Below are 14,926 nucleotides of genomic sequence, written 5' to 3'. Positions count from 1 at the left end.
CCCTCAGGCTATAAAGGAAGAAAGTGAGGCTCAGAGAAGCAGAGGGGAGCTGAGGTCACACAGCTTATGAGTCTTCTAGCCAGGATTTGAACGTAGTGTTTTTATTGCCTTCCCGTTGATTCTTCCATGGTACGCATATTTCCTCTTTAAGGCTCTTGTACCCCTCTTTGACCCCTGAACTCTAGAGCAAGAAAACAGGTTCAAACCCTAATTCTCCCACTTAGGAACTTTATAACCGTGGGCAAATTATTTAACATTTTTGTGCCTTGGTTTCCTCATCCAGCAAATGGGGATAATAATCGTACCTTCCGCATAGGGTTGTTACGACGAGTAAAGGAACTGTCATTTGGAAAGCACTGAGACTAGTGCCTGGTGCATTCTTGTTGTCAGTGCCATCGAGTCAATTCCAACTCTGAGTGACTCTGTGTGCAGCAGAGCAGAGCCTTGCCCAAGCTTTTTGTGCCTTCCTCTGTATTAGACAGTGCTCTGCTGCTATTCGTAGGGTTTTCATGGCCATTGTTTTTCAGAAGTGGGTGTCCAGGTCCTTCTTCCTAGTCTGTCTTAGTCTGAAAGCTCCACAGAAACCTGTCCAGCATGGGTGACCCCTGTTGGTATTTGAAATACTGGTAGCTTAGCTTTCAGCATCACGGCAACACACAGCTGCCACAGCATGATAACCGATAGACAGGTGGTGTGGGTTCCTGACTGGGAAACGAACCCGGGCCGTGAGAATGAGAGTGTCACATCTTCACCACTAGAGCACCAGGGCGGGCTCCTTGCCTGGCATATAGCAAGTATTGTGGGAGCGTTTGTTAGATAATTAGGGTAAGACAGGGCCTGTGCTTCTGAGTTCTGAGGGTTGCGCTGAAGAAGCCCTGGGGTTGGAGAGTTGGGAGCAGGATGCCTGTCAAAAAGCTCCTCCTGAACTGCCACCTCCTTTGTGAGGCCTTCCCGCTTTGCCCGCCTGTGAAGTGCATTGCCCCTCTCCCACCGCTGGCACTGGGTGTGTCTCTTGTAGAACCTGCTCCGTTTGACTCACGTTGCCCTTCTCTGCAGCTGTTTGATTCCCCCGATGAACTGTGAGCTTCTGAGGGGGGCTGAGCCTCCCGCCTTGCTCGGCTTTGCCTTCTGGTCACAGTGCCCTGGGCTCGGTGGATGTCGCTGTTAGATGTTATAGAACAGTTTAAAAGAAACGCTTGCTTCTGCCAGAAGAATACTCAGACCTACTTCCTGAATCGGTTGACTTGTTTCTGCTGACATTGTTGTTGTATGTCATTAGGCTGGCTGCCCTTCAAAGAAAAATTAAGATTTTTTTCTAATTTCATTTCACATATTAAATGTATAAATTCAAGATATATTGAATTGAAATATACATGCGGGTGTGTACATGCACACGCATAATACACACACACACACGCACACCAGGCAGGAGATGCTTCAGTTTCCTACAGCTTTCCTAGAAAGAATTCCACGTGGAAGGCAGCGGGAGTGTCTGGTGGAGTTCTGTGTTGTGTAGAGACAGATCTCGGTGGTTCAGGAATCTGTTATTCTTGCTTAACAGTCACAGTGGCCTGTCCTTCCTAGTATTGGGCTCCCTGCAGGCGGGGACGTCGCTGTTACCTCTCCTCCTTCGTTTGTAAGCAGTGTGGCACAAAACTCTCGCATCAAAATATAACAGGTCATGTCCTTTGGCATCAGACTTGAATTTGAAAAATGGGTTTTGCTTCCTAATTTCTGTGTAACCTTGGGAAAATTACTTCTCGAAGTCTTAGTTTCCTCACCTGTAACCTGAGGACAATACATACCTCATATGTTTGTTGTATAGAGAACGTGACCTGCCAGGTGCCTGTATGTAGTTGGTACTTGGTTAGTAAACACTTATTCCACCCTAAAATTACACAGGAGTGAGAGGTTTCTTTTGTCACGGGGGGAAAGGGCTTGAGGAGGCCCCTCGGGGCAAAAGTATGTGGAAAACCAATTTACTTATTATTCTCACTGGTCACGTGGAAAAACATATTACTGTTTTCTTTTTCAAAGACAGCAGAAAGCTTAGTGTGTTCTGTCTAAGCCTGAAGCTTCCCTTCGCCTGTGCCCACGGTAGGGGAATCCAGACTCATGAACCTCGTCAGGGTTTCCATCGGCCTCACGCTGCTGTGGGACAGCGGCCTCTGCGTCCTGGTGGGTTCAGGAGAGCCTGGGTGCACAGGTGCCTGCAGGTAACCAGGCCAAGCACAGGCAGCCTGACTCGAGCAACAAAGCAGCAACTCCGTTTTTCATCAGAAAGATGTTTTATGGAATAATGGTGATGATGTTAGGAGCATAGTTCTAGCTGGTTGAGATGAGCATTTGAGAGTTGAAGAAAAACAATGTGTTTCAATTAATATATTCTGCATATTTGGAAATGCTTAGTTCTGTGAGGCCAAAATTCCAGAGAAAAGTCTGATTCTCCAAGAAGGCCTTACCCACAGAAACAGTGTGGTTAAACCTTTCTGATTTTCCTCAGTGGAGCCCCCTGGAGTGGCATGTAGGTCGTTGCCCGATGGCACAGCTCATGAGGTCCCTACCATTTGCACGGGGGCAGCACGGTCTTTGGCTTGCTGTCCCTGAGCTGGACTCCTAGCCACGGCATTGCATCAGGTCTGTGGGAACCAGGTGATTCCACTGAAGTCCTCATTATATTACTGGAAAGAACGTGTATCTGAGAACAAAAGTTGTCTTCTAGGCCTTGAATTGCTAATAATAGTAAAATAAAATCAAGTCGTTGTGTACTTTTCAAACCACTTCATCCTTCGGTCGACTGTGTTGTGGTGAGAGTAAGGCGCATGCTGGGGCATCTGAAGTTCCTCCCGTATAACCCGCATGAGTGACTGTTTCCCTTGGCTTTGCAGGTCTAATTCGGGGCGGTAGGTATGAGACTTCCCACTGTGTGCCAGGCCTTACGGGATCCTCGAGCTTTCATTCTTTAATTTGTTCACACTGAACGCCTGGAGTTCAGGATATGTTGAGATACTCAGAGACTGCTGAGTGCCAACCACTACGCTGTGGGCCTGGCGATGACTGGGACCCAGAGTTGTTTGCTGTTGGTAAGGGAGCTAATTCATGTTTGCAAATAGCAATTTAAATAAAGAGCTGGAATAGGAGTTTTAAGAAGTTTGTAAGAGTGCTGCCCGAGCTCAGAGGAAGGGTTTCTCCCAGGAAGGGGAACTTGGATATCATGTAAGAAGAGCAAGACCCACCAGCGTCCTCCCTCTGGGAGGAGGACTCTAATGCTGTCTTCCTTGCTACACGTGTTTCTTTAGGTCATGACTGCTGCGAGACAGTGAAGGTGCTGCTCTGTGCTTCCAAAGAGGGCCTCCCGGTGTTTGTGGTGGCTGAAGAAGACTTTCAGTTCATCCAGGATGAGGCCTATGACGCAGCCCAATTCCTGGCCACCAGTGCGGGGAACCAGCAGGCTCTGAACTTCACCCGTTTTCTTGATCGGTCAGGACCCCCGTCTACAGATGTGAACTCCCTTGATGAGAAGGTTGCCCTGGCATTCAGACACCTGAAGCTGCCAGCAGAGTGGAACGTGCTGGGGACAGATCAGACTTTGCATGGTAAGAACTGAAATGACCCCCAGACAAACTGAGTTTGGAATGCTTGTGTTTTGTAATGGGGCTGCTTCTGTATGGTCATTCGCTTCAAGTCGTCCACAGCGGCTGGATAAGTTTTGCAGTTACTATAGCAAAGTGGCCTTGATGGCATCTCTTCTGGGTTCCTCAGCTGAGCTGTTAAACCTGTTCTTTCAGTGCGATGACCCAGGAGAGAGCTTGCCAGAGTCGTCAGGTCTCATTTCAAGTAGAGAGGGGTCTGTCACCTTCTGTGGGTCTGGATTTCAGGCTTGATCTCTCAAGCGCAGAAAGTGACCCATCCTTCACGAGGAGGGTAGCACAGTAACTTTCTGTTACGTTTTTGGTGTTTAGTTATCGAAGATAGGGCTTTTCTAGAGATTCCATGGAATTGGAGGAAAGGAAAGATTGGGGAGTGAGTGGGGGGAGCTTGAGAGCAGGCTGAGCGCTGAGAAATCCCACACTTTGTTAACCAGAGCCTTTTCGTTCTTACTTATTTTATCTACTGGCTTTGCATATATGAGTTCATTGATGTAGTAAGTATCTGTATATGTTCCTCTTATTCAGACAGGGGTTTTCCCACCTGATATTTCTTGTGGCAGATGACATCCACTAGATGTTATGATTTTATGTATATATATATAAATGAAACAGTTATATCTCGAGTCTAAGAAATAACGTCCTCTTTCCCTCCTGAGCTCAGACCCATTTGGAAGATTTAGGAGTTACACAGATGGAGATCAGAACATTTGCTCTAGTACTGGTGAAAGCCACCTTGGAAGACTGATGTTGATCTCCTGCCCGAAGGGTTTGCTTATCCTTTCTACTTTCTCTCTGAAAGAGCTGGACAGTCACAAGACTGCCTTTCAGCATCCACCCTGCTTTATTTTATTATGTAGGAAGAGCGGACCAGAAGTCACCCTCTCTGCAGGTGAGCAGATCCTGGGGAGGAAGGCCCAGAGGGTGCTGAGCCAGGGGCGTGCCCAGTTCCTGCTCTCATAGACCCGTCAAATGAATGTCTTGTTCCTCTCGTGGAAGAATGGTAGAGTGGTGTTTGGTTCTCTTATGTCCACCGAATTTAACACTGAAGCCTGTGATCGGCTGTAGGAATGGTGTCTCCTACTCCTCAGGGGCCTGCTATCAACCCACCTCTGGGGAAGTCCTGCCCAAGTGAAATACAGAAGAAAGTGTGGACTCTCAAATCAGAAAGAATTTGTCCTTTTCTTTTTCTTCTTCAGTTTTTTCTTAATATAGTATCCAAAAAAACCTGTGCACTGCTGAGATCTAGAGATGAGAGTATTTGCCCTTACACGGGGCATGTGACCTTTGCAGAAACCTAGTGTTAGGACTTAATCCTCCAGCCCCTACTGTTTCTGTATTGGTCTGGGAATTATTATTCTGGTTGCCATTTATAAATCAGTATCAACATGGATGGCATTAGTTATTTGTGGGGCTTATAGTGTTTTTATGGTCTTGTTTTGTCTTGTTTAGCAAAGGCACAGGAATTGGATAGTTTGTTCATGTTACCGTTAGAAAAAGCACAGATCTGAAACTTGAGGCATATCGCTTCCCCTCTCTGGGCCTTCGCTTCCTTGTCTTTAATAGGGAACTGGCCAGCTTTAATATTTCTGTGAACTTTCCATGTGTTTCTTAAGTTTCCGTTGTATGAAATTTCTCAAGCAGTGCTAGCAAAGGCTAGATCAAATTTGTAGACTTAGGGAAATGCGTTAAAACCACAGTAAGGTACCACTACAGACCTATTAGGATAGCCTAAAGTTAAAAATACCAAGTGCTGACAAGGATGCAGAACATCATCTCATATATTGCTGGTGGGAACACAAAACAATATAGCCAATCTAGAAAACAGTTTGACAGTTTCTTATAAAGTTAAATGTACATTTACTGTATGACCCAGTAATCCCACTTTTGGCTGTTTATCCTAGAGAAATGAAAACTTATGTTTACTCAAAAAAAAATCTTTGCACACATGTGCCTATAGCAGCATTATTTATAATCACTGAAAACTGGAAATAACCCAGATCTCCCTCACTGGGTGAATATATAAACTATGGTACATCTATACAGTGGACTACTACACAGCAAGAAAAAAGGAACAAGCTGTTGACACGTGCAGCAACTTGGCTACATTTCAAATGCATCATGCTTAGTAAAAGAAGTCAGTTTCCAAAGGTAGTCTATTGTAAGATTCCATTTATATGATATTTTGGAAAAGGCAAAATTATAGGAGCTGAAAATAGATCAGTAGTTGCCACGGGCTAGGAAAGGTCTGACTGCAAAGGGGTACCATGAGGGAATTCTTTGGGTGTTGGGAGGGTTTTTTATCTTGGTGGTGGTGGTTATAAGAGTCTATGTGTGTTCAGTAGGACTGTAGACCCCCCAAAAGTGAATTTTATTATACATAAATTATAAATGATTAAAAGAACAAACGAAATTGAACAAGCTTGGTGTATACTTTGCAAGGTGAAATGCTTGCAAGGGACTTGACAGACCTGCGTTCAAGGCAGCAACTGGGATCAAGAATCTGATTTCAAGTGCTGGATTCACATTCTGCAGGTTGGATTGTTCAATGAATTGAGGGGTAGAATCTATAAATGCTGGGTATTCTAAGGGCAGAGTAGCATCAGTTAACAGGTGCCTGCTTGCTGCTGAGGGGTGAATGTAAAGGAACATTCTGCTCACATCAGTAAGTTGCACATCAGACACTTTTTTAAAGGAATTTGAGGGAAGAAGGTATGAAGTCAGCTTGTTGCCTGGGATCGTGATGCAGGTAAATAGGCACCTTGTTATGCAAGAGGACTACTTGCTTTTGAAAGGTGGGATGTTTACAGGTGTTCAGCCTAATACTTGGACAAAGGAGTCCTGTGAATTTATGGTTAATTCTCCCACTCTTTAATTGTTTAGATGCAGTGCCTTTTAACTTTTTCCAGGTCAGTGACTCCTTTGAAAATAGCTCAGATTTCTCCTCAGGAAAATAGACATATAGGTGCCTACCTGCAGAAATGTACATATGATGTCAGGGATGCGTGGTCTCCCTGAACTGCAGGCATGAACATGAAGTTAAGGGCTGTTGACTTAATTTGCCAATGTAAAATGGACAGAGCAGAGGCTTTCAGTGTTTTTGTATCCTGGCTTCATTGCAGGAGTTCGTGCAAAATGCTGTTTCAGTTTCTCAATTTCTTCATCTATAAAATGGAGGAAAATGTATCCGGATAGTGTGTGCTAGTTTGCAAGCTATTCATATAGCTTCTATACCATGACCAATATCCAGTAACCTCTTAGAGACAAAGCATTGATGAGCTATGAGGAGGGAAAGTAACGCGTCCTGTGGCGGGATGAAACAGGACAGCACTCAAAGGAAAGGCTCTTGGAAGCAGGAGGAGTCTGTTTTTCTTTTGCTTTTACTTATTTCTGAAGTTAATCCTCACTTCAAACGTGATCAAGAGGGAGTTTGTCCATTTCAGTTCTTCCAAGTGTTCTTTAATCCCTCGTTACATCAAGCAGCGTCTGCACTGTGCTTTCTGCTCAGTTCTGCCTTAGATGCAAGTAGTAAGGATTCATCTGGGTGGGGAGTGAATAGTGGGGTAAGATCTCTTCCCTCTGAGTTACCAAGTCCCGCTTAGTTGTCTCAGCTCTTCATGCCTTAGTGGTTAACGAGATGGTGAATTAAGATGGTTTTCCCCTGGAGGACCCTTGTGCAGTAGCCATCAGCATAGCTCTCGGGTGACAGAGGGAGGGCCCATCGAAAACTTGGTCTGAAGCAAGCAGGAGGAGAGACGTGCTGGGGAAGTCTTCATTCTTACTTAGTCATGGTATTGTGTAACTAAAGGAAAAGAAGATATAATCATCTTTGGGGGCGGGAATCCTCCCCACAAAGAGAAATTTGGGTGGAGAGAAGGATAAGACGGGTTTAAGAAAGACTGCACTGGAAACAGCCTGTCCGTTCTCGGTTCTGTGTATCTGCTGTTGCTGAGTAGAACCTCAGCCGTACTCAAGTGGTGTTTTAGTTCCCACTCCCCTTCCCGAGTGTGTGATAGCTTTCCGTGGAAGTTCTTCCTTAGCTACACTCACTAGAGTTTGTGTATTTTTTCAGCTATCATAGCTACTAAAAAAGAAAATAATATAGAAAGACCGCTAAGGAATTTTTTTTTTGGCAGAGGATTAATATGTTTTGACTCCAAGACAAGCAGTTCCTGGTAATGGCAGCACTTTAGCTCCAAAAGGTTTTGTTGCCTCTCAAACCTTGATTCTGTCACAAGGTTACAAGCGTCATTGTTTCCAAAAGCCTGTTTTTCACAGAGGCCTGTTGTTTTCCTTCCCTGTGGGGTGCGAGGATCCCTGCATCGTGTGGGACTGCAGGTTTGTTTAAGAGGCAGTACAGAATGGGAGAAAGAATGGTGATTTTGGAGTCTCGTGATATAGCTTCATAGAGTACTGTGAACAGAGCCTGTGGGTAGCTTGATAGGGTAGGAAAAGTACACGTGGTCTTTGATTACTGGATTGTTCACAGAACGTAGAAGGCTTTGCTTAGTCGGACAATTGACAATTTGAAAAGATACAGCCAGCTAACATACTCATCATGGTTGTGTGCCCACCAGGCGCATCAGTTTTCTCTGTAGCTCTGAAGGAATGTGTATGGGAGAGGTACTTCCAACATGTAAGGAGATAGCAAGCAGGACTTGAGACATTTTCTACTACCTTCTCTGGGTGGAAGCATTTTTCCAGTTGACTATGGTTAAACAGGAAAACCAACTAAGCAGCATGGCCAATGAAATAACATAATAACATAAAGGAAATGGAAAAGTATCATGGGTGTTCAGACAGAAGACTCTTTGAGAATAGTTTTCTTTAAGAAACCAAAGAAAAATTTAGATTCTCCATTTGTCCTTTAAAGGATCAAAGAAGTCAGACCTCTTATGAAATTAGAATAGGAAGCAACAAGGAGAAAAATAGGTTTAATGAGTATATCAGTCAAGGTTCAACCAGAGAATCAGAACCAGTAGGAGAAATATGTATTAAGATTTATTATGGGGGGCTTACACAATTGTTGGGGTGGCTAAGCAAGTGCAAAATTCTTAGGGCAAGACCAGAAGAGAGGATCATGGACAGGCTGAAACCCACCAGCATGAGCCAAACAGAGCTGGCGTCCCCAGACAGACAGAAAGGGGAGACCCTGAGCAGGATGGGGCTCCCAAGCGCAGGCGGAAGCTGTCCTCCACAGGCGGCATTTCTTCTCTCTCCAGCGGAGACCCGAGCCTTGCTTTTAAAGCCTTCCAGCTGATTCACTTAGGCCTACCCACATTGTCCAGCGTAATCTTCCTTATTAAATCAGCTGATTAGGGCCTTTAATTACATCTGCAAAAAAGCCGTCACAAAGAGGACAAAGATGGAAAGGGAGTTGGCTGAAATGATGCAAGGACTTCCAGAATCCCACAGCATAATTAAATTCAAATTGGGGACAAAGGACCCAATTGACATCATAGGAAATGCAGTTAGTGATCTGAAAAACCCAGTTGAGTAACTCTCAGAATACAGAGGAAAAAGACAGACTCATGAGAGGGGAAAAAAAAAAAGCAATAGAGTAGAGAACAGACTGATCCTAAATTGTAGGTGCTCTGGAGTTTAAACTGAGACAAAAGGAACAAAAGCAGTAATGGAGGACATGTTGTGTAAAAATTTTTATTATTGGAAGAAAACATTAAAAGACATTTTTTATCCACAACTTAGCTTGCTTGCATGATTGCTTGACTTTTACATAAAGAGACAGGGTACAGCAGTGGAGGGGGTATGGTTTCTAGGCTCAAGATAGAAGAATTTTCAGATCTTGCTGTGGGCACATTATTAACTTGTCTTAAAAATGAGGATAATGAGACATCGTAGGGTTATTGTGAGAATGCAAAAAGTTAATACAAACTACTTAGCCCAGTACATGGCACTTAGCAGGTCCCCACCATGTATTATTTTCCTTATAATCTGCTGATTGCAGGAACGGGGCGACCTCAAAGCAGATGTGGCTCCTGCTGTTGAGGACTTGAGACAGATTCAGGGAGGACACAGGTGCCAGAATCGGGCTGCCAGCGTTGAGCAGGTGTATGGCCTTGTTGTTGGAACTCTGCTTGTAAATGCTGAGCTGACTCTGAGCCAATAAGGGATCAGAAGGGGTGGGGGCGGAGAGAAAACGACTTTTTGGAGGTGTCACCTAGCAAGGGCGGAATTAGCCAGTCTCTAAGGTATCACCTGGTTCCTGATGAGTGCCTTGCCAGCTGTGCTGTTCTTGGTGAGGATGTCAGCGCGCTTGTGAACACTGAAGGCAGAGTCAGGTCATGATACTCGATCTTTTCAGAAGGCTCTTTCTCTCCTTTTGTCAGGCCTTGCCACCTGCTCGGAGGTGTCCATTATTAAAATTTGTACCTGCACGTGCAATGGTTTCTTTTAGGGTGTTGATTTCTTTCCAGCCATGTGTCTCTGCTGAACACCCTATAAATGCAGATTAGTCAGTATGCAAAGTTCTTATGGAAAATGTAAAATATGAAAGGTAGCTTTTGCTTCCAAGGAAATTTACCTTGGCAGTAGTAGGGAGACTGGACTAACGCACGTGTGACATTAGAAAACAATGCAGTTCAGTGTAAAATCACAGGTTCAAAGACGCGTTCATTCTCACTGTGCTGTTCACATATATAGAAGCACTGAGGCCTTCAGTGGAAGGAGAAAACACGGGCCCAAGAAGCCTGCGAATGCTCAGTGAAGAAGTTGAGACCTGAGGGAAGCTGTGGAGAATGAGAGGTGTTAACTAAGCTGAGAGGAAGAAGGCAGGCACCCCTCCAGGGCACCGGTCACATTCCAGTCTCGGAGTGGTGCTCCCTGGCATTGAGTAATGCACAGCCTGTGGGCCTGTATGCTGCAGCCCTGCAGCGACTTTAGCTCCTATTGTCACAGAGTGGGCACAAGAGGATGCTCAGGAAGAGGGAAGATGCTGCTTGTGAACCTAGAGTGTAATATGAAGTACAGGAGGACAGAGAGCAGAGAGAGGAGGACCCTGGTATGGAGTGAGTACCTACCAGAGCCAGTCAGCTTACTAGTGTTTCACCTGCCTCCTCTCGTTTGTTACTGCAACCCTGGGAGTGAAGTGGTGGTACCCCCCACTCTAGAGATGAGGAAGGGGAGGCTCAGAGAGGTTAAATGGAGTATGCCTGGTCACACAGATGGTAAATGGCAAGTTTGAACCCAGATTTATCTGACTCCAAAGCCCTTCCTCATTCCAGCACTTTCAGAATGACTCATGATACCAAGAAGGAGCCTTCACTCCAAGTGAAATAAGCCCAAGCACGTGTTTTTCTTTCTGAAGTTATTACTATATTATCTTAGAGTTGGTCTTTCTTATTAGACTGGGAGATGCGTTTCTTTCACTAAACAACCACCAAAAAAATGCTGGCAGTGCCAGCAATTTGATTTGTCCTTAATGTGGGAGAATAAAAAACCTGTGTGTTCTTAACAAGCAAAACCTGTTTTGAGTGTTTAACTAGCCAACTCCTGTCTGGGTGTTATTTTTTTTTAAGTAATTATACCCTTTATGATACACCCATCTAAGTCCCAACAACTATTCCGCTTGGATCCCCGTGTTGTGAGGCTGCGTTCACTTCAATTTTTTTCTTTTAAGGAGAATATGTGTGTGGAGCCACCTGTATAAATCTGCCTATATAAATGTATTAAATCAGAATATAGAAATGGCTTGATTCTCTTTTGTGGGACTGTCTCCTATTGGAGATTTTGCTGCTTGTACTTTTTCTAGCTTTATTTTGTCTTTGCTTGAGAGCTGATGATAACTGACCACAATAAAATTGTTCACGTTGTATATTGTAGCTAAACTTTAGGATCTTAGGTACTTAGAGGGAGTGGTGCTTACCTAAGTTGTCTTTTTGTTTGTTGTTTGATTTCACATTCTCCTCACTTGTTTTCATTTCTCCCCCGTCTACAGACAGTGGGCCCCGGGAGACATTGATGCATTTTGCTGTGCGGCTGGGCCTGCTGAGGTTGACGTGGTTCCTGTTGCAGAAGCCAGGTGGCCGCGGAGCTCTCAGCATCCACAACCAGGAAGGAGCGACCCCTGTGAGCTTGGCCTTGGAGAGGGGTTATCACCAGCTGCATCAGCTTCTAACCGAGTAAGTGCTCCTTCTCCGGGTTCCCTCTTCTCACCACCAGCCCCACCCCCTGATTCGAGTAGTCCCGCCCACTCGGCATCTCAGTGTGAGTGTGCCGTGAAGTGACTTAAAACCTCAGCTCTGCCTTGCCTTCTTCTGGAGGTTTGTAACCAGCTTGCTCCTGCTCACCACTTCATTGTCTGAGAGAGACGAACGTAAGTCGTATTGCCATCTTCTCTCCTCTGCCTCCCTGCCTTCACTGCTTCTTGCCTCATATTTTACTGAAAACTCAGAGGAAGTCTCGTCCGTGGGGGTAGCATTCCATTACCAATGTATCCAGTTTATCCCAGTTTAATACAAGAGGAAACAGTTTTTCTGTGTCATGTATTTTTTCTGGTATAACTTTAAGACTTCAATTAGTTAATTAGAAATGAATACTTTATTAACATAATAACTGCATATGGAAAATAGGCTAAACCACTGAGTTTTGGTTTGAATGTAATTTCTGTGAATACAGTTGACAGCAATGGTCTCTTCGTCTGAGTAGCAGTGAAAAGCAACTGAGTTGTCTTGGAAACGCGTGGTAGGAAATCCTGTCTGTGTGTCTGTGGGTTCAATTGTTAAACTTTCTGACTCTTGAGAGAGTCCTTTGAAGGAAGGTTGTTAGTCAAAAAACATTTGAAGAGTTCTCTTTTCTTGTATAAGTAGAGAAATAAATGCGTTACAACAGCCAACATTTTTCATTGGAATATTTATAAAAGGCAGAAATTCCAAGTACAGTTTCTCTTGTTTAATATACTTTTTATTATTTTATGTTCATCATCGTCTTTTCCATCAGATAATCTGAACAAGAATAAACCCCATTGGATCTGTGTTCTTTAGCAGTTGAGGGGCCCTTGTAAACTGTCGATATTCCCAAATTCTCCAATATTTTGCTCGTGTTAGACTTAATTTAGTTGCATTTATTTTTGTATCATTGTTAGCTGGGGCGGGGGACGGAGACCAGGAAGAGATCTCGGAATGTAATGCTGCTTACTGTTATATAAACAGGTGGCTTGTTTTTTGCTTTACCTGCCAAGCTTATGGCTTTCCCAGTCAAGCCAGACAGAAGGTTCTTTGCAGAAAGCTTCCTGATGAGTGCTTCAGGTACAATGGCAGTAGGAGGGGCGCCCTGCCTCTGAAATGAGTTTCGGATACTTGAGCTCCCCTCTGACAGTATTCCAGAGAGCTATATGTTCCATTCCTTCACACTTCCCGTCTGGCTGGTGGTTGGATTCCTTCTGCTGTTTGCCTCATGGCCGTAGGAAGAAAGGCCTGGTCCCAGAAATTCAAACACTTAACCGATATAACCTGTGAAATTCAAATGCAGTTCCTCTAAATTTGATCTCCGAGTTTTTGCTGGGAAGCAGAGTTGGTTAAGGACTGCCATCCAAATGGGGAAATAAAGTGATTACAACAGCTTCATTATATGCTTGGTCGAGGATGTCACAAGACTGCTATTGCAGCACAGCTTTAAGGAAACTAGAGTGTTTGTTCTTGGAGAAGATTTTTTGGCTTGCTTCATAGTACTACCTCTGTTCCACGTGGGGAAGCCACTTACCTCCTTTTGAAGGCAGTAGTGAGGGAAAGCCAGCTTGAAGAGTCTTCAGATGGAGGAGTGCAGAGGAGAGCAGGCCAGTTTGCTGCAGATCCGGCCCTGCACTTGGATTCTTCTGGCTGTTCTTGTTCTGCAACCTAGAAAAAGAGCTCTGAGTCATAATTAGCAATTTAAAACAAAGTAAGGAGGTGATTTTCCTAAATCCCTCGATCTTACTGTGGTATTAGTAGACTTTGCCCGAATTTCAACCATCACGAGTCAGGAAAGATCATTTTTAACAGATGAGGCAACTGAGATCCAGGAGGCAAGGTGACTGGGTTAGGGTGACAAGATGGCAGGGCCAGACATTAGAAACCAAAGCTCCTATGAGGCTGTCCAGAGCTCCTTCCACTCCTAGGATTCCGAGCAAGGGACCCAAGAGTTGACTTCATGGGGTCTGCCTGCTTTGAAATTGCAGCTTATGCCCATGTGTTTGTGCACATGTTTCTGAGTAAAGCGTTTGGCTTGTGAAATTCACAAAGAGGTTTGTGGACAGTTATGAGTTGTTCCACCATAGGATGGTACTTTTATAATAGTTTACTAAAATCTTTAATAAACTTGTTACTAAAAGTTTTTACCCCTCCCCCTTTTTAAATTAAATTTTTCCAAATAGGCCTGTCTCTTTTAGCCTCTCTTTTCAATTAACATGAAATTGAAGTACATTATATACATTTTACATTCATTAAATAACTGTTTACATTCCAGTCTTAACTGAAAAGTCAAGTTTATTTAACTCCTTTTATCTCTGTCCCAAAATAAATTTCTTGTTGTAATTCCTTGCTGCTTGCTTTGTTTGCTGTTTTTTTTTTTGCGGGACGGGGGGTTGCGGGGAGGCACTACTGCATTGATTAGGGTCCCGTTTCTTTTTGTTTTTGTGTGTCCAAGTCTTATTTTGATAAACTGTGTCACTTCCTTGTGAAAACTGATTCTGCTGTGCTTGGAGGTAGAAAGATTCCCTAAGTAAGACCCAGGTCTTTAGAGAACTCTTGAAATTGACATTAAATCCCACCAACAGTAGTAACTATTCAGGACCTTTTCTTTTTGACAGTTTCCCTTTTCTGGAACTCATTATTGTTAAGTTTCCCCTTAGTCCAGTGACAGAAGGGAGGGGTTTTATTGACTCATTGCACTTTTGCTTTATATTTATATTTTGATCTTATGTTATGAATATGGGTGTATTTGTGATCTGAAAATTCACCTTAAACGAAATGTCACCAGTCTTGCCTGAGACATCTCGCCCCTAGAAGAGTACTCAGAACACCTCGGCCTGCTCCTGGAAAGTCGAGTCACAGCCGTCTCCCCCGTGCTGAAGAAGAGTAGGTTGAACACACCCCCCAAGGTCCCCTAATTAGTGATGTGGGCAGAAGGAGGAGAACCCAAGCCTTGAGGCTCTTAGTTGAGTGAGTGCTGGGAAGTGATGGCATTAGATGAGTGTTGCATGGGAGGCATCTAATAGCACAATGCTAGAGCCGGATGCTGTCTGGTATCTCACTCACACGGGACAAATGAGAAATCTTGGGACCTGG

At 44.2% G+C, this 14,926-nt stretch overlaps 1 protein-coding gene across 18 annotated transcripts in view; it reads left to right on the top strand.

Annotated features, from left to right (window-relative positions):
- The window catches only part of AKAP13 (A-kinase anchoring protein 13), a 322,766-nt gene that overhangs the window by 136,652 nt on the left and 171,188 nt on the right, over positions 1-14,926 (top strand). For 13 of the 18 annotated variants that reach the window (XM_070267042.1, XM_070267036.1, XM_070267054.1 and 10 more), the window contains exons 4-5: positions 3,300-3,596; positions 11,602-11,785. In XM_070267042.1, the coding sequence (XP_070123143.1) occupies positions 3,300-3,596; positions 11,602-11,785 (481 nt within the window). Of the gene's footprint in view, positions 1-3,299; positions 3,597-11,601; positions 11,980-14,926 lie in introns of all 18 variants that reach the window. The other 5 variants (XM_070267104.1, XM_070267094.1, XM_070267103.1 and 2 more) reach the window with 1 other exon arrangement.

Source organism: Equus caballus, chromosome 1 (assembly GCF_041296265.1).
Source record: "Equus caballus isolate H_3958 breed thoroughbred chromosome 1, TB-T2T, whole genome shotgun sequence".
Lineage (NCBI taxonomy): Eukaryota > Metazoa > Chordata > Mammalia > Perissodactyla > Equidae > Equus > Equus caballus.
Note: the sequence above shows the minus strand (reverse complement) of the source record. Positions and strands in the feature narration are given on the sequence as shown.